Source organism: Stegodyphus dumicola, chromosome X1, assembly GCF_044657685.1.
Source record: "Stegodyphus dumicola isolate Sdum_Otavi_A_Nest chromosome X1, ASM4465768v1".
Taxonomy (NCBI): domain Eukaryota; kingdom Metazoa; phylum Arthropoda; class Arachnida; order Araneae; family Eresidae; genus Stegodyphus; species Stegodyphus dumicola.
In genome coordinates, this window is record NC_140780.1 from 26,134,397 (window position 1) to 26,155,292 (window position 20,896).

Genomic DNA, 20,896 nt, shown 5'->3' on the forward strand with positions numbered 1-20,896 from the left:
GTTACTCTTCAGGTAAAAGTGTTACATTTATGCCCAAATTTTATGATCAAACTTAAAAAATACGAAAATTATAAAAATTAAAATTTTAATTTCTAAAACATTTTTTATGAAATAAAAATTTTTTACAGGAATAGAAAAATGTATTATATCAATATAGAATCTATTAGGAATTCATAATATCATTATTCAGGTTACTAAGGAATTATTATATTATTCAGGTTTATTAGAAATATACTGCCTGAAAGGACATCTTCCTTGGAAAGCTCCAAATTTTTCATGAATTGAATGAACCAACAGTATATTTCTGGCAGTTATTCACAAAACCTTCAAAAAAACTCTCTTAAAGGTGCAAGTCTATCCGATTCTTCCTTGACGATACGAGTTCTTATATCATCAAAACACAAACATCTTGTTAAAAAAAAGAAAACTTTTGTAGAACATAAATTTGTAGAAAATTTCCAAACCGGTTCCGTCTATTGCCCACAGATCCGCACATTTACATGAGACGACTTATGTCACAAAAATATAAAGGAACTATAAAAGCGAGAATTTCAATTACAGTTGTGTGACAAGCATCCCTCTCTCTCTTTGAAGGCTGTCAGAAATAAATGCAATATAAATATTTGTTTAACTGAGGACTAACATTTGTTCACTTAGTAAAAGTTCCCATGATTCATTTGGAGTCTGCACATATTTTGCCTTACAGATGTTTCCAGGCAATTTAGTAATAATATTATGAGCAGGAGTTCTAACATCAGCTCTAGGCTTTTCTTTTGACCATTGTTTTGTTTCATCTTTTCCAATAAAGCAATAAATGTCATTCTCATTTTCGTTTCCAGAATGCATCTTGATTTCTGAATCAATATCATGAGAACTTAAAAAATTCATTATAACTTTCATCATCAGTTTCTTGAATGGAGTCTTCAACAGTTTATACATCTTCTAATAATTTTTGGAAACGTAACATTTCTTCCTTATAGGATAAATTCCGCAACATGTTTGCAGCTTTCTGTGCTACCACAAATGAACTACATTACATCAATGCAAAAAAGCCGCGCTCGGTCTGAAAGACCCGATCCGATCAAAACAAAACTTCTAAACAAATTTCCGGCGAAAAACTTCAAAAAAAAAAATAAAGAGAATGGCCTTGAAGGAGACTACACTGAACCACAATCACTGGAAAAAATAGGGGCATTTTCAGAAAGGTTTCTTTAATCGGCGGGTCCCTTGGACCCAGAGCGCGTGCTCACGGGTTAATGATGTACAAAGGCATCAGAGACTAGGTTATCTAATCTCAGACATAGAAATGAAGAAAGACTATATACTATATTATACTGGGAAAAAACATTAATAAGTAATAATAATTGAAAACATGAAAAATATATATTATACCAAAAATAAAATATACATTATACTAAACTATATTATACTAGAAAGAATACAAATTTCCAAGAACTACTGTAAAGCTTGCACATAAATATAAATGACACCAAAATTCTCACAGAAATCTGAAATTCAAACAATCTGAAGATATTACAATCACAGAATACAGATTTAGTTGAACCAACAGAGAAGTCAATACGTGGAAGTCATTTTCCAACAGCAGCAGGAGATTACAGTAACTTCATGTTTGTGATTACAGATGAGAAAAAGTATGAAACCATGGAATCTATAATACATCACATTATTGAAGAAAAAAAGCAAACAGGAATTCTAAAAAGAATTCAAAGTGAACGCCAATAAAATCCTTAACTAAAATTATTAAAGGGATTTTTTGAAGCTGAATGCTTTAATTGTGCTATCGCAGAGACTGGTAAAACTATGTTGACTAATGCAGAATTACCGATACATTTTTGGAATGAAAGTGTTAAACCTGGTATTCATGTGAATAACAGGAGTTATGTAAAGGTCAAAAATTAACACTTTATGATGTATACATAGGACAAAAGCCTAATATCACTTATTTTCAATGATTTGGATATGAAGCATATGCTCATGTAAGACAAGAAAAGCATGGAAGACAAATCTAAAAGAACAAAAAGGAATTATGATAAGATATAGCATGAAGAGAAAATCACAGAAAATTTATATCCCTAAACTAGACGAAATTCAAGAATTGGAAGATGTAAGCAGTTGGATCAGCTTGGAGAGGAATGAATTAATGATCAATAAAAAACAAATATTAGATCAATTTCTTATTTTCTACAAGGAAAAAACTAATGATGTTTAAATAATTCAGGAATAACAAATAAAGATCACAGAAGAGACAATTGCGACTCTTTGGAACACAATACAACAAATCAATAAGCTGAGGAAATTTTACCATCAGACTCAGATGATGAAATCCATAAAACGAAAATAATTCACTGTAAATACCAATAAGCCTGTTACGACTCCAACAATAACTGTGTGAAAATCTAGATGGTGTAATGTCTTCTCCAGCAGTATCAAAAACAAAATATCAGGATGTACTTAGCAATAAGAACAAGGTGAGACTTAGTTTTACCTGTTAGTTATTTTTCAGGATATTATAAAAATCCTAGAAAGAAACATTGGGAAACAATGAAAATGCTATTTAGATACATTAAATAAATACAAGATGCATGTTTAATAGTATATACCTCAAAGAATGAAAAATTAAATACTACTTCAGATGAAAGCTGGTGTACCACTGAAGATGGAAATTCATTTGGAAGTTATTTCATTAAATTAGGTAAGAATTCTAAAATTACAAATGCAAGAAACAAAGAATAGATGCACTAAGTCGAACTTCTGGAATTCTGCGAATATGCACATGAAATTAAATAGTACGGCAATTTACTTGACAAATTAGGAAGATGATCTAACTGAGAAGCCTATAGAAATTAAAACAGATTGTCAGACATTAACATATTGGATAAAATAAAACCCAAAATACAGTAGTAGTTCAAGGCACATTAACCAAAATCTTTCTTTATGCAAGATGGATATGAATTAAAACAGATCACCATACAGTTTGCATGTTCTCAGAATCAGGAAGCAGACATCTTTATTAAGTATTTACCTGCTGTAAAACTGAAATGTGAACTCTTTAAAATATGGATACATCTGACTGTCAAAATTAAGTCTTTTAACACAAATAAAAAGGGAACTATTAGTGTGTGTTTATAAAAGACTGATTTTAATTTTCATTATTTGGAAACATTAATGCTATTTGAATGTAAAAGATTAATTTACACCCAAGTAACTGGCAAATGTAAAAAGTGTACTGGCTTTAGAAGATGCTCAAGCCATGCTGAATGCTTACTAATAAAGTTGTTTTCATGCATTTCTTATTAATGTTTGTAAAAGAAAGTGTCAAAGCGATTTAGAAATATTAAACTTTTGAGATAAACAATGTTAAATTAAGTAATAAACTAAATACTAAATAATAATTCTCCATAAAATCACACATCATGCCACAAGGAAAATAGCTGCAAAGTCTTTATAATGCTCAAAGTTTTACTGCACATGTTTGAGATAAGACTTTTAATGGAGTGAATGATATTAAAATCACTTTCTAGACTTGACGATCACAATATATACATTAGGGATCTTAGCTAAATGAAAACAATGCACACTTACTCTTTCAAGAAGAGTGAAAATTTTGCTATGCAACCAATGCATCTCAAATGTCTCTTTTAGTCACATACATTCGAGGAAAACAACTTCAAGACAATGGACAATGAAGGTAAAGGCTTGGATATAGCAAAAGGCATGAAATAATCATAAATACTCAAACTGCAAGAGAATCGCATCAATGTGAAATTCAAAAACCTAAGAAAAACAGTGCTACCAACTAGCAGTTTTAAAGAAATTTCATAAAGTTTCTTTTGTTTGCCTTCTTCAGCCATTTTGTTTTTTAATTGCCATCTTACAGTAATGTTGGATTCTTTATTCACAGAAATTGGTCAGTTTTTCTTTCCAATTGCATTTCTCCTTAATATTTGGTCACTTCGTCTCTGTTCGATAGTTCTTTAATTAGCAATTCATAGCTAATTCTCTACAATTTTGCTCCATCACACGCTTTGTTTCATTTTTAATTATATTCTTTAGTTTATAAAGTTTTAAACATTTTTCTTGCCGTTATTCACAAAGTTTTGCATTCTAACTATTTTGCTTGCTCTTTTCTCTCTGGTTGTGTTTAGAAGCTGTTTTTGTCCATTAGGTTTATAACACCATCAGACAACAACCAGTTTTATAAGTTATGTTTCAAAAGTGCAATTTTTTAATGATTTTTTGCTTAAATGCAAATATCAGAATATCGTTCCCAAACTCAATTAATACAAGTCAAATACAATCTTAAATTTTCTGTTCGCATTTCAAAAATTATGAATAAATTGAAATTGTCGCTTTTTCATCACATATAAGCAATACACAAAAATGTTTATCTAAAATTGAGCATCTTCATTCATTCATCATCATCATTCATATTATCTTCATTTGAAGTCACAATTCTACTTCTAATTTTTCCTCTACTGATCATAAATCTTGGTCGAAACTGTTCATCAATGCCATAAAGATGTTTCCGCTTCTGAACTCCAAAAGTTGACAGCTCAGTCATCTAACGTCACTCACTCTGCTAATCTTCCCACTGCGAATACTAACCATTGTTAATGTTTCTAATGTTAATCTTTCAAAGGATCAAATGAAAATCTTAAAACACAGTTATCACTTTTCAAAAACATCCAAACCATCTGCTTGACACTGTACTCAAAAACTTTCTATATATTCCAAGGGTGAATCATCAAGTACCAAAAGGGCAATAACTTGTTCATCTAAGCTTTTGGAAACAATCATAGCTTTTCGCTTTTAAAAGTGAGTATATGAAAGATTGCCCAGCTGCTCCTACTGAAAAAGCTTTTAAAGTAAGCAAAATTTCAGAAGCAACGAAAGATATAATCTGCCACTTAATTACTCCTAACGTTAGTTTTAATAATAATTGTTCATTTTTAATCTTATTCAAAAGGAGAGAAAGGAATTGCAATTTAATCCGAACATTATTATTACAGAAGCTCATAAAGGTGGGAAAATTGTTATGAACATACATACATACATGCAAACATTAATGTGATAGACACAGCTATGATAAATGAATGCCTATACTGCTGAATCTCTAACGATCCCTCAACTTCTGACCATACAAATGTTAAAACCATTCAGTCTTCTCATATACTCTCAACTCAGCAAAATATCACTCATTCCACTTATAGCTAACTTTGCAAGATTTTATGCTCATTCCAAAATTTATAAAATCAAAACTCCTTTTCACCCTAGAGTTCCTAATTTAGAAGCAGCATCATGCCCTTAGGCCAAATATTTGTTTCCAGATTTTTCCCTTTACATTCAAATATTTTTCCTTTTACTTATTTACCCTGTAATAAAATTCTTTTGAAGTCATCAATAAACTTTTATTTAAATATTTCCTTTCAACATTCAATTGTGTTTTCTTTTAATGTTAAATCACTGTTTATTAGCGTTCCAGTTCAGAGACCATAAAAACATCTTGAAATCATACTTTGAGAATTTCATTTCACGCATACTGAAAGTAAGGAGTTAATTCTCTCACTAAAGTTTCTTTGAGTCAAGCCCACTTTTAACAACATAATTATCACCAAATTGAAGGATTAGCAATGGATAATTTCTTCAGTCCAGTACTTCTAAACAATTACATATACTAGTTTGAATTCAAATTATTTGGAATGCTATCTTTACGACTCTGGATTTGCAATGTAACTAAGGTTTTAATCATTATGAAATGGACTGATCCAGTCATCGAGTTCACTTTTAAAAGTGAATCTCATTATTCCATTTCTTTTCTTGATATTCTAATTATGTGCAGTGACTTTGACTTTGGCACCACCATTTACTTGGAAACCTTTCTGCTTGTTTGCCTTCTCACGCTAAACCATGTCACCTTGTTAAGCAAAATAAAAATTTTTATTTTTACATACATTGAAATTTCAAAGTTTTGTTCTTTAGAACCTCTGCCTTCTAATGATATTCACTATTTGAAACAGATTGCCACTGAAGTGAATTTTCTCCAATTATCATTCATAAAAGACTTTACAAAATTTCCATCTTGCCATTAAAAACATTGCATTTTTAGAAAAACATTAATAATCTTACTGTCATTCCATTTTATCTTGCTGTCAGTTATAAAATTGCGTGGATTCTTCAGAATATTCCAATAATTTTCTCACCTATCCATAAGCTTCATTGTTCTATTCTTAAAGATTACTTTTCCAACTTTAATTCTGGGGGAATTATAGGACATCTTCTCAGTGTAGTTTGAGATATATTGGCCACACTACAACAGCATTAAAATTTTGCATCCAGGAACATGAATCCTGAAGAGGAGTAGCAAACAAATTTCAGTAGCTAATTAATTTTAAATGGAACTTCAATCACAATTTGGACTTGGGTTTGGAAAAAAATATCCATAAAGCTTTTTCAGTTAACTGGATTTTTTGGAAGCTTTCCATATTCACAAAGAATTATCTTTAGTTAATGATATTAATTCCAATCCATTCCTTCCTAATGCTTTTAGAAATCTAATATATTACTTTTTAATGTTACATTACTCTTTTCCTCGACAGATGACCTATATACTTATTCACTTTGTTCCACCCAATGCTTCAATATAAATACAGTCACTGCTCATCCCATTCCACAGAATTCCTTTGCTCCTGAAATGGATGCCTATTTCACTGTACACACCACATGCCGAAACTGGAACAAAATGAATTACTGGAATTTGCCATGTAGGTTTGGTTGTTGAACAGAAATGACACAGAAAAACAAAGAAATATATAAAATTGCATGAAGTCAGCATATCATGAGTGTTGCAAAATATAATCCAATATCAAAGACTCACAGAAAATAAGAGCTTCAGCAAATTTACAGCTTTTCTTTGATGTTTATTTTCAAATCAGTTTTTTTTTCCAGCCATTTCCTTTCACATACTTGCCAACCTATGACCAAAAATCAGGAGATTTTTTTAAGAAATCAGGAGATTTTTCACAATGTTAAAAAGACTTTTTAAATGATAAAAATATGGTTTTTAATAATGAATTTACTTTAAATAGTAACTAATTCTTAAATGCAAGCAACACAAAAATACCTTATGCATAAAAAAACATTTTTATTACTTGCATCGTTTAAGGGAAAAAAAAAAGAGGAGGGAATTTTAGTTTAGAAAATTAGAGAAAGAAACTTCTAATTTTGTTCACTGCAATTGCCACGTAGGCCTGCTTTCGCTAAGAAAAGTTTTTCTAATGTGTCATCACTAATATTAGATCTAAATTTAGTCCTTGTTTACGCAACAACACTGAAAATCCTCTCACACTCTGCACTACTATGGGGAACTGTCAAGATGGCCAACACAATTCTAGACAGTTGACTATATTTTAAAATTCCATCAGCACCTTTCAGTTTTCCAATTAAACTCCACTGGGTGTCAATCCTAGCTAATTTTATAACTTCATTCAAGTTTTCTAATTGTAAACTGCTGTTATGCAGCTGTTGGAACTGTTTCAATTTTTCCTTCCTTTTAGAACTCCTTTCAAGATAATAAAAAATATCAATAATGTGTTCATCCACATTTATTGGTAAAGAAGTTGACACTTTTTCAGCTGCTAAATTTAAGAGGTGACAGGTGCACCTCATAATCTGCAAATCTGAATTTTCCTTTCTTAAGATGCCTGCAACACCAGTCTTCAAGCCTACCAATACTGGTGTATTATCGGTACCAAGTGCTAAACAATTATCCAGAGGGCCTGCATTTTCTTTTAAAGTTTAATAATTAACTGTGGTATATTAAAGCCTGTCAAATGTCCTTCTAAAATGGGTACAGAAAGTAAACTGCACTCAATTTCTGAAGTGTGGTGTGGTGTACTTAATTATGGCAAAGCACACTAGGGCTATCTGCCTAAGAGGAGGGATGCCTTTCGTGGAGGACTTTCTAAGGGAAACTGGCTCGTATACACGTTACACATGGGGAAAACCACGAAAACACCCATGCAGCCAGCCCGTTCGTGGGATTCGAACCTCGGACCGAACTACCAGTGTTGAGCGACTTTTACCGCTCGGCCGCTGGTGGGCCCTCAATTTCTGAAGAATCTGGATTGAAAAAAGAAACAACAATTGGATACAGTTTTGAATCGGTATTATTGCTTCCATCCGTAGAGAGGCAGAACGGAGCTGTTTTGTGCAATCAATAACTGAAGATTTATTTTTCAAACCCATTTCTTTAACAATTGCACCTGTTTTGGTTCTTGCACTTGAGTATTTCTTAGCAATTTCACTATCGGGAAACATTTTTCTAAATAAAGCTGCAGCGTGATCAGATGCATTCAGTGGCAGGTTGTGCTCCAGTAAAAAGGCAGAGAACAGACATTCTGCATTAATAACTTTTTGGTCCTTTGTTTTCTTTTTTTAAAAAAACAACTCATGTTATCCTTGTGTTTTTGTGTTCGCACATGTTTGAGAACATCCGCCCTTCCACATTACGAATTCGAAAAATCGCAACGACAGGCGGTGCACATCGCAAATTTATTACATTTCCTTGAGGAAATAATGGAAGGAAAGTCAACTGTACGATTTTTGAAACGTACACGAGTATTTCATTCTCGCAGACATAACAAAAGATGATAATTTCTAAAACTATTTTCCGAAGGCACGTGCACTCACACAACTCAGCACAAATTGAACGAAATAACTAAAGAACATCCAAATAACAGCTTGGACATGTAAAGAAGGAAAGGCTCCATAGACATAATGTAAACCAGTTTGTCTTCTACGCCGCTACAAAGAAAAGGGACTATTCACCAAGGGATTTGGCAACGGAACCTGTTGACGAGAATTTCCCCCTTTGTGATGTACCTGGCCGAGATTTTCCACCTCCACTATGTGTACAGGAAATTGAGGAATAAGGGTTAAGGTGAATCGTTCTTTGACTTTTCGCGATAATTTAAACTCGAATTTTCGTGCTTTTTTGCTTTACTAGTTGAACTTGTATTATCCATATCGCAGTTTGTGGTCTGATTTTATATCTGTCAATACGTTGGAAAAAAAATGGAGTCACACAGAAACTCTTGATAAACGTGACCGTCGAACCTGTTGAACTTCGACATCAGCTTCGAGCTTTGGCACTTTTCAGCGACAGATATTTCACGCATGCGCAGTTGTGTCCCTTTTCGTTCGGAGGGAGCCACTCCTGCTACTGCGAAGCTTTCCTTCTTAACAATACACATTCTTTGCCTTGTCCTCATTGGCTAATATATGCCAGCTGACACGCAGTGGAGTTCGATGCCCATTGGAGAACTGGAGAACGACGTTTCTGGGATACGTATAATGCTCTCACTCACAAAGCAGAAGTTATCTGATTCTTAAGGTTTTGTTTTAGATATAATCTAGAGAAAATTCAATTGCTTTCAGACGTCCAAAATCACTTTTGTTCATATAACAAAGTATTAAGCCAAGTTCCATAAAAATCGTGAGAAATTTTAAAAATAAGAAAAAGTCGGGAGAAATATATTATAAATCGGGTTGGCGGGAGATCGGTCGAAAATCGGGAGTCTCCCGCCTAAATCGGGAGAGTTGGCAACTCTGCTTTCATAATTTATCATTTCCAGTTACAAGCACTGAAAAGTGTGCGTGCCTGGATATTTGGTTATTGATTGACTATAAAAAAAGGGTAGTGAAAGGAAGAATAGAATATTTGTCTAAAATATTTTAAAATCTCACTTAATTAAGAAACATTCAAGTAATGCAAATGTTCAGCAATTCCTGAAACTTTTAATAAGGACCAACAAAAAATGCGATATAAATTCTCAAAACGTTTCCAAGTACTCATACATCAACATAAAGGTCAACTGTAGGACAGTTCCTTTGCTTCCGTGTCCTTGACCTCTTCCTTTTGATTGTGAACTGTAAACACTTTAGTATTTATACATTCATAGATATTACACCTTTTACACACAAGAAATTTACAGATGCAAATCTTTTGTAACCTCACTAATTTGAAATATTGATCTTTCCCTCATCTTTTTAGCTCTCAAATGCCAAAAAGTAAAAATAGTTTTCTTATATTGGCTTCTTTCATTCTACAACAGCAAGGCTACTTTTTTAAAACTATCAGAAATATTTCTTAGACATAATCAATACAATATTACAGCAATTTGTATAACCGCATCTCTAAATATAACAAATATGATTCAGTATCTTAAAATACAAATGACATCTATAAATTTCAATATATTAATTCACTGTTAAATTGTTAACATATTACACCTGTAATTTTAAAAAAATGATAAATTAGAATAAAAGGTAAATACTCTCTTCGGATATTAGTATTTCAGGTACAAACACTGACAGTTTAATTAATAAAATGTAACCAATAATCAAGCTTTCTATAGTAGTGTTATTCTTCCAACAGCATTGCAGCTGAAAATAAAAATAATCCGAAAAATGTTCATTACACAGATCTCTTATTTTTAAGACTATCTCCTCAATGCTGTAATGGAGACACTAGTAAAACTCTGAAAAATGTTTATACATCAGACAAAAAGTACATAGTTCATGGAGAACACCTGAATCAATACCTTCATAACATTTATATTAAACGTTTGGAATTGGGAAATTGATGCATGGTTCAACAAATAAAAGAAATACTGCTAATTGTTACAATTACAGTAATTTGTTCCAAATTTCAGAATCTCTCTAAGTTTTTATTACACTAATATTGATTCTTTTGGTCTAAAAAAAAAATGACGTCTCAGTTTTAACATAATGACAATAATAACAACTGTCCAGTAATTCAATTTCCAGTAATGGCAAAAGTACTGCAGTGCTTCTTATTATTCATCTTATAACAAAAGAACCCAAAACTTTAAAAATCTTTTAAAAAATTACCACAGCTATGACCATGAGCACTAACCTTCATTTGCCATTCAGACCAATTTTATTCACAAAATATGGTGGATGGACATGAATTGCATAGCAGGGATTTTTTCATTATTATTTTTCCTGTTTTCCTCCACAGAATTCAAAGAGCACACATTTAAGGACACAGAAAATTTACTTTTAGTAATTTTAATTGATATGTTGATTATTATTTGTAAAGCAATGTTTGATCATGCAGTGCATTTATTAATTTATTTATGTATCAGAAAAAATACTAGTGCCTTCAGAATTTAATCTTGTGTAATTTTATGTCATTTTATGTTCAAGAGTAATAAATAGCTATTATTATACTAAAACAAATGATTATTAAATTATATCTTATCATAAAATTTTAATTATTACAATTATAACGAATTATAATAATATAATAAATTATAATAATTATACTATATAATAGTTATTATATCTCTTTGATTTTCATACTAAAATCTACATGCATGATTACACATACTAAAAGAAAGACATTTCCATGATTTCTAGTACTCTTAATTTTAAAATAGATGAAATATGTAAACTGATTGTTCACATATAATTCATAACTTATGAAAAACAAATTTCAATATTTTTAGTTCCCAAGTTGTAAATGAATGTCAATCTTAGCATTTATTTCTGAAAGTATGAATCAAAGGTACGAAAGACAAGTGATGACAGGCATGGATTACAAGTGAGTGTACAGGTATAGTCTCACTACACTAACTGTGGAGCTCTGCCTCAGTTATGGAGGGTAGTTCAAGGGTCTGCCAACCCTCTTAGACTACCACCAAACCACTCAAGAAGACTTGTCAGTATTTTAAGTACCCCTAGCCACAAACATATGGACAATACAGTTATGAGCAACCATGCATTCTCTGAGCTTCGGACCTGGGCCCACCAGTATCGCAGTCAGCATCACTACAGCATTCAAGGTGGCTCCAATTTACAAAAGGATGGGCTCAAAGAATTTTCCTCTCTCAGTAATAAAATCCTTCTTTTGGGCAAAGAGAGGACTTTCAAATGACCCCTTATCCTTGTGATATATAATTAACACCCCTACTGGAACTCTTATTGTTTGGCAGAATGGTAGCCAACGTTGTGCTTGTGATGAATTGGCTATATCCAACTAAATTTCATAATTCAAAGGGCTCAAATTCAATCTTTCTACCTCTTCCCCAAATAACAGAAAGGGAGGGGGGAAGGAGAAAAGAACAGTACAAGTTATTTTTCATGCTGTTTTGGTAGAAATCACATCATTAAGCTTACTTCTTTCAATATCAACACAGCAGAAGTTCCGAAAACAGAAATAAATCTCTCTTGAAAAATAAATAGAAGGTTAAAAACCATAATAGCGTTAGCAAGTATTTTATGTAATGTTTCCTAACTCTTAAATCTATATAACCTCTTAGTATCAAACTGATATAAATTTTATTTCTTAAACAGAGACATTCACCAAGAATCGAGGCCGCACTGTTCAGACTAGACTATTTAGCTATCCAATAGCTGACAGGCACTACTGGTAGTTTGCCGGAAGTTTCAATGGCAGCAGTTAAATGTGCTAATGGAATTTTCCTTATGCATAACAGACATATGGGCGAGTTCCTCCTACAAAGTCTCCATACAGCATTCTTTCTATAAGCTTAAGCCTAAATATGTTTTGCTATAGCTGAAATAATCCAGTCCAGTATATAGTTTCCTATGCACTGCATTCAGAAGGACAATCGAAATATGTAGTGTTTTTACTCTGAGGGACCCCCCCCCACAAAAAAAATAGCTGGCTACACAATATCATGCGAGATTTACAAAATAACCTATTAATTCTCAGAACAATTGTCTACCAGGCCTATTATTGATACAATATTTATTGTAACAACTAGACCATGCATGATATTGCTGGGCTATATAGTCTCAGTTATGGAGGGTAGTTCAAGGGTCTGCCAACCCTCTTAGACTACCACCAAACCACTCAAGAAGCATTTCAATTCAGGATAACATTCTTGCATCATGTCTCTCACAACATGGCATTAAATGCATTCTAGTAAAAATACATGGGTTACCCACAATAATACATTGACAAGAGAGAAACCTTAATGTCATTTTAATATTAGGGTAAAATTGATGTAAAAATCACAAAACCCAAATTCATCATAAAAGGCCACATATCTTCCTATAAGTTTGATACATAAGTAACATTTCCAGTAACTGAACCTGAAATTAATGTTTTAATTATAGAAACACAGCAACAGTCTCATTAGTGGTCAAAAACATGAGTACTGATGTTTTAAGCTTTCATACATAAATAAAATAAAATACAATATTCATTGATCTTTTTTGTGATCTCCATACATAAAGTGAAATAAAACAACTGACATCTTAAAAAACAAAGATGGTCATAGCAATTATTTCTATAAATTATTAAATTATAAACTGTACATAGGACAATTTTATGGGTTTGATAATTGCAAAAGTAGAGAATACTTAAAGTTTAAAATAACAATATTTTAACCATGCAGTCCTGATAAGATTCAGTTGAACACACAATGTAGATTATCCACCAGCTTTTTCTATTAATATCTAGAAGTTACCGCCACATCATGGCTGCAACCTCATTCTATCAAGAGTTACGCACACTATGGTTTTGCTTTACATTGTTTATACAAATGCTAAATGTATTCCTAATTTTGCTCTCTAACTAATTTACGGCAGGTTGCGTTCTGTATGGTCACAAATAAATTACTTATTAAATCAATCACATTTATTTACAATTTACGTAGCGAAGAAAAAAGAACATTCTACAAAACATATCACGCCACGTTTATGCACGCTAGCAATAACAGCACACGCATGAGGAAAACTAACTACAACAAATCAGTTCACTTCACTTGAGAGAAAAGTACAGAGTTTAGTTGCAGCACTGCATGCAACTAAACTCTGTACTTTTCTCTCAAGTGAAGTGAGCTGATATGAAACTATACATGTGAAGTGAACTATACATGAAAACACAAACAGTTAATATTTAATTTATAAGTTCATTGCATGGTTTCTGCACACTCCCCTCCCTAGTGTCAACGATATCCTACAGGGAAATGAACATGATGCCCAGAACGTGTAGTCTTAGGTTGTACCTTTGTTGCAGGCTGTGCTGAAGTTGTGATATCAGATGGACAATCATTTGATGAGGTATCTGGGTTAAGTGGCAAATCATGTACCACAGTACCCTGCAAACAGTGAGGTGAAGTTGATGGTGTGGCAATTGGTTTATCCCTGTTCAGAACATAAGCTGGCTTTACATGATCAATGGATACAGGTACAGTTTTGCCATTTATGTCTAGGTAAAAGACCTTCTCTATTCTACGAACAACTGAAAATGGTCCATCATAAGGAGGTTGAAGCGGGCATCTCACCATATCATGATGAAGAAAAACATGAGTAGCTGTGGCTGAATCACGGTGTATAAAGGTTTTGCTATCACCGTGTCTCTTGGGTGGTATGGGGTGAAGTGTTTGCATATGTGCATGTAAGTGGCTGAGAAAATCTGTGGTGTCAACTGGTTGTTGAACAGGAACCAGGAACTTCCCAGGCAGACAAATGGTGGTGCCAAAAACCAAATCTGCTGGTGTGCAACCCAAATCTTCTTTCAAAGCAGCTCGAAAACCAAGAAGGATCACAGAAAGGACTTCAGTCCACCGCTCAGTGGCATGGCACTTGATAGCAATCTTAAGAGGTCGATGCAATTCCTCTATTAACCCATTCGACTGGGGGTGGTAACTAGTCATCCTGGATCTCTGAATTCCCAGGTGATGAGTGAGAGAGCGAAAAAGTGAAGCTTCAAACTGGCGTCCTTGGTCAGTTGTCACAGTAGAGGGCACTCCATACCTGGAGACCCAGCATGTGAAAAATGCTTCTGCAATAGTTTGAGCAGAGATATCCTTGAGTGGTTGAGCTTCTGACCATCGAGAGAAACGATCAATTAAAGTCAAGCAGTAAGAATAACCATTTGAGGGAGGGAGAGGGCCTATAAGGTCCAAATGAACATGGTCAAATCTTTGAGAAGGCTCCTTAAAACTTGCCAAAGGTGCTTTTGTATGGCGATGAATTTTAGCCTTTTGACATGGGATGCAACACTTGGTCCATTCAGCTATATCCGATAACATTTCAGGCCAAACAAATCGTGACCACACAATGTGCTGTGTTCTGCATACACCAGGGTGCCATGTTGTGTAATGAGGCAAAAACATCCTGGCGAAACCGTGTTGGGACACAGGGACGAACTCTGCCAGTCAATACATCAGAGAATAGATCAATGTTTGATTCCGGGAGAGTAATTTTTTTAACTGCAGAGATGTGTCTGATGACAGTAAGGACTTCAACTCATCATCCAATGTTTGTACTTTAGCTATTTCAGAATAATCAACTGATGCAGTAAGAGTTAAGGCAGCTATACGGGACATGACATCTGCAGGAATATTATCAGGCTCTGGAATGTGCTGTATCTTAGTTGTGAATTGCGAGATGAAATCTAAATGCCTCACCTGGCGTGGAAAGCACTTGTCATTCTTTTGACGGAAAGCATATATCAGAGGCTTATGATCAGTAAAGAGGACAAACTCTCTAGCCTCCAACATATGTCTGAAATGGCGAATGGATGCATAAGCAGCAAGGAGCTCCCGGTCATAAGCACTGTACCGAGTTTCTGCTGTACTGAGCTTCCTCAAGAAAAAACCTAAGGGCTGCAATTTGGAGTCCACAACCTGATGCAATTCACCACCAATAGCATGATCAGATGCATCTACATGCAAAGCAAGTGGGGCAGTTGGAGAAGAATGAGCAAGTAACGTGGCATTAGCTAGTGCTTGTTTGCATTTTTCAAAAGCCTCGGTTGCAATTGAAGTCCAAATAATTGGTTTTTATGAATTCTTCTTGCCAGAAGACCCCTTTAAAATGTCACTTAACAAAGCCTGGTTGTCTGCTGCATGAGGCAAAAACCTACGATAGAAATTAATTAGGCCTAGGAACTTGCGCAAATTACCAATAGTTTCAGGCAACTTAAAATCTAGGACTGCTTGGACTTTATTTTGCAAGGGTTTAACCCCTTCTAGGCTTATATGGTGACCAAGAAACTCCAGTTCAGTAACACCAAACACACATTTTGAAACATTTAACTTGAGACCATAAGTACTCAGTCTTTGAAATATAGCATGCAAGTGCTTCTTATGCTCCACTGCATCATTTGAAAAACATAGTATATCATCAAGATAAACATAACAAAATGGGAGACCCCTTAGTACCTCGTGCATAAGGTGCATGAAGGTTTGGGGTGCATTCACTAAGCCAAAACACAGAGGAGTATACTCGTAGAGACCCCATGGGGTTGTCACTGCTGTTTTAGGAATGTCAGCATCTGCAATATAGGAATTTGGTGAAATGCTTTAAACATGTCTACTTTTGAGAAAATGGATTTACCGTAGATTGAATGAGCAAAGTCTTGAAGGTACAGAATGGGGTAACTAACAAATTCAGTCACAGAATTCAGCTTGCGGTAATCTCCAACCGGACGAACTGTAGAATCCTGCTTAGGGACGACATGCAATGGTGAACTCCATGGACTCTTGGAAGGACGGATTATCTCTTGATCCAGGAGGAATTCGAACTCAGATTTCACTGCTTCGTGCAGCTTGGGATGGAGTCGTCTCAGTTTTGAAGTCACAGGTGGTCCACGAGTCAAGATATGATGCACTGTATTATGAGGAACAGTCTGCTTAATTAGAGTAGGATTTGTTATATCTGGAAACTCAGAAAGCTAGGAGTCATAATCTGAATTAACAGAAACAGTGAGAATAGAAGGTTGGCTTTTGTGAGCAACATTGCCATAAGTAAACAGTGAAGTTTCAGGATTTATAAGACACTGCCGTTTCAAATCAACAAGAAGATTAAAATGTTTCAAAAAATCTGCACCGATGATAGAAGTTACATCAGCAATCACAAATGTCCATGAGAAAGGCTTCCGGAGACCCAAGTCGACCTGTCTGCGCACAAATCCATATGCAGGAATTTTTAGAATTGTTGGCAGCAAAAAGGGCAAATGTTTCACAACAGTTTCTCTTATCTTTAGGAGAAGGAGGTAACACTGAGATCTCACTACCAGAATCAAAAATTTTTGGCCAGTCTTCCTGTCGTGAAGAAATAACCGACTGGGCTTGTTGGATACTTCCATCATCCCAGCTATGACGGGAGTTACAGGTTTTTTTGCTGTTGGTATGCACAAGGTTTAGCACACTTGCGTGCCTTGTCACCAAAACGGTTATGATAGAAACACACATTACTGGAAGTATTACCTTTTCTGGAGCGAGAGGTTGAGCGACTCCGGAACCTAGTTGTCTTCCGAGCATGGGAAAGTTCAGAAACTTGGCGTGTAAGTTCTTCGATCTGCCTGGCTAGGGTTTCAGTTGTGATGGCATTGCGATCCAAGGACATTCCAGTTCCAGAAGTAGCACAAATTGCGTTAGGTTGAACAACCTCAGCGACTTTATCAGCTATAATTGCTAGCTGATCGAGTGTTTCAGAAAAAGCAGACAAAACTGTTTGGATATGGGCTGTCATCCGTTGCATCCATAAATTTTGCAAAAAGTCATCATTAAGCTGTTTCCCAGAAAGCTCTTTCATTTTCCGTAGGAGATGACTAGGCTGTTCATCCCTCAACTGAAGTTCAGTGAGGAGTTTTTTTAATTTTCTGGTGTTCAGAATCTTCAAATTCACTGATGAGCCTCTCAGACAGTTTTTTATATTTGTCCTAGTCCTGAGGGTTTAGTACGATATCCGAGACGTGCGACAGAGTTTCCGCATCTATATTCGCTATAAGAGCAGAAAATTTTGTTTCATCACTTGTAATTCTGCTGTAAATGAAAGCATCGTCACATTGTGCTATCTACAACTGCACATTAGCTTTCCAGAAAGGTGGAATGCGAAGTGCAACTTTCGCTACTTGGCTCTGCTGATCGGGTGGAGGCATTGCTAGTATGTGGAAATAGTTCCGGAGAGCAGAAACAAAATAATCGTAATTATCCAGAAAGCGACTCACCAATTACGGCAGGTTGTGTTCTGTATGGTCACAAATAAATTACTTATTCAATCAATCACATTTATTTACAATTTACGTAGCGAAGACAAAAGAACATTCTACAAAATATATCACGCCACGTTTATGCACGCTAGCGATAACAGCACACGCATGAGGAAAACTAACTACAACAAATCAGTTCAGTTCACTTCACTTGAGAGAAAAGTACAGAGTTTAGTTGCAGCACTGCTATACATGAAAACACAAACAGTTAATATTTAATTTAAAAGTTCGTTGCATGGTTGCTGCAAACTCAACTGCTGCGGGCATATATATATATATGCTTTGCTCAGCCAATGCATTAACTGCCCCGAGCATATACATATACCCCCTCCCAAAATACTATCATTTCTTTGCACTGCTACCAGTAGAATGATATGCAAAGCTTTGAAACGCTACATCACAATGACCTTGACAGAATATGCAAAGAAGGCTACTATTTCAGAGAAGAGGGGGGGAGGAACTGGAGACGGGAATGGTTCTGAAATGGCGAAAGTAATAACTGTGCAGTTATTCCTTGTGTTTCTGTTTGAGTAGCACGCATTTTTTTTTATTCTGCACCTTCCATTTTCATTTGTTGTTTATAGTAAGTGTTTTTTTATGAATATGTCTGACAGTGATGACAGTGAAATAGATGATTAATTTCTGCCATCTTCAGAACTGGACACCTCAGAATATGATAGCACATCAGATGAAGATGATTGTGACTATTCTCCGAAAGATGCTCGACATTGGGTACGACTTGATATGAAAAACTTGCCAACTTGCATCCAACCAATTCAGAAGAAATATGTTTTTTTAGGTATACTGATTTTACAAGGCATAATACTGAAACCTGATATTACACTTTACCGCTCTAAAAATAAATTGATCGAAACTCTACTTTTCGGGATCTTTTTTATTATACAAACATAATTTTTATTATACTTACATCTTCTTTATTAAACTTGAGCTCTAAACATTAAACTTTGTATTTTCATTTTTTCTTTTATTCTTTAGTTTGTGAAAGTAAACAGTTTTTAGACAGCAAAACTTACACTTTTTCTCCCTCAATACATCACATATCTATGCATGCCTGTGTAAAAAATGGTGGCACAGGAGAGTGAATCTTGTACATTTTCCGCAGCAGTTAAAAGGTTAAAGAAAAGAAGAGACACTTCACATGAAAAAAAATTCCTAGAATGTATTTACTGAACTCCAAAATTTCATTCATTTTAATTTGAATGTTGACAGCTGCGAAATTGCTCTAAATGCATTTCTCTATGGGCAAACTATGGCCCACCTGAAAGTTCTATCCAGCCCACCACAAATTTGAAAAATATTATATATTTACAATATTACTATATGCAATACTGTATATTAACTATTGCTGTATTAATATACAATATGTGTTATACATTGCATAATATATATTGCATACAGGGAGTTTGTTAAACAATACACGCTTGAAGTTTGTGATGTTTCATGTGAAGGCACAAAAAAGCATTTTGAAACTGTAAGCTTATGTCGAAAAATGTTGACTTCTAGAGTTGGAGCCACAAATGAAAATCTGACACCACAGTTAGAGTCAAAGGCTGTCCAGTTTAAATTCTGTTTCATAGCTATGAATGAAAGCATTGCTACAAATAATACTACTCTACCCACATTTCCAGGCTTAAAAATATCAATTCAAAGAGCTTTTATGTACACAGAAATGATTCTTCAAAATATAAATTTTAAGCTTTGTTTATATTTTAATAGAGTAACTAAGTTGCTGATTTTTTCTCTTTTACCAATATTATAGTTAGCATCACACAAATCCTATTTATAATTTTGTACCCAATTATTAAACAAGTATATCATTAGTACTGATCTGTGATAGTTTAATCTTTATTCCCAATAAGTCTATTAAAATTATGAGTTCTTCAATAAGTATATTAACAATACTTTTGCTGCAATTATGTATAAATACTACTAACCAATTGATATATATGAAGTTGAACAAGATTGAGGGAAATGAGGTCTCACTGCCATAATAAACATCAGAAAGCAATGTAATGACCAGAACTAGCATGATGTCATTCATGGAAAAAAGACTATCTCACTAAAAGTATTTCAAATATCAAAGTTGAACTGATATTTGAAACTGAAAAAATAAAACTAATTTGATAACCGAAAAAAAAAAAAAAAACTTACTAAACTTAAGACGATCACACCTTCCAATGTCAAATGCAATAAACACTAACAATGAAAAGGACACAAAAGATTTCGGAGTCAACAAATTTATAGCAAAATGCATAACAAGACATTTTATGTAAAAATGAGGTTACCTGATCCAAGGATAGACTGCACCAGTCTTTTGTGGCATTAATAAATTTTTCTAAAGAACTGCTACCATTGAGATAACTTACAACATAATAAAAACTTGAAAATGCCTGTAAAAAATAATTATAATTAAATTGACAAGTTAACTAGCAGTCTCAAATTGCATGCAGAATTATTTTTTCTATTAGTATAATTCATCAGTAAGAATGTTAACACACATATATACCATAAACTTCATGTTCATTTCAGCTAAATTAATCATCTCAAGGCACTGACTAAAACCATCATCTTTGCATGACTGCTCATTAATTAAACCCTTAACATTATGCTTGCATTTCTCATAGTTGCTTTCACCTAAAACAGTCAAATTTTGATCCTGAAAAAGAGAATTAGATGTTTTAACAATTTATGATTGCTTTGAAAATCACACATAAATTACATACACTAAAAATCGCTATAAATATCATCAACGATAAATTAGCATTAGAACTGAAATTTAAAGAAATTTCACAAGATATA

At 34.0% G+C, this 20,896-nt stretch overlaps 1 protein-coding gene across 1 annotated transcript in view; it reads right to left on the bottom strand.

Moving 5' to 3' along the window:
• Positions 1-20,896, bottom strand: part of LOC118191865 (ectonucleoside triphosphate diphosphohydrolase 1-like) — a gene marked incomplete at its 5' end in the record, with an annotated part of 143,908 nt that overhangs the window by 18,964 nt on the left and 104,048 nt on the right. The window contains 2 exons of the mRNA XM_085808542.1: positions 20,383-20,487; positions 20,604-20,753. Coding sequence (XP_085664668.1) covers positions 20,383-20,487; positions 20,604-20,753 — 255 coding nt within the window. The remainder of the gene's footprint in view (positions 1-20,382; positions 20,488-20,603; positions 20,754-20,896) is intronic.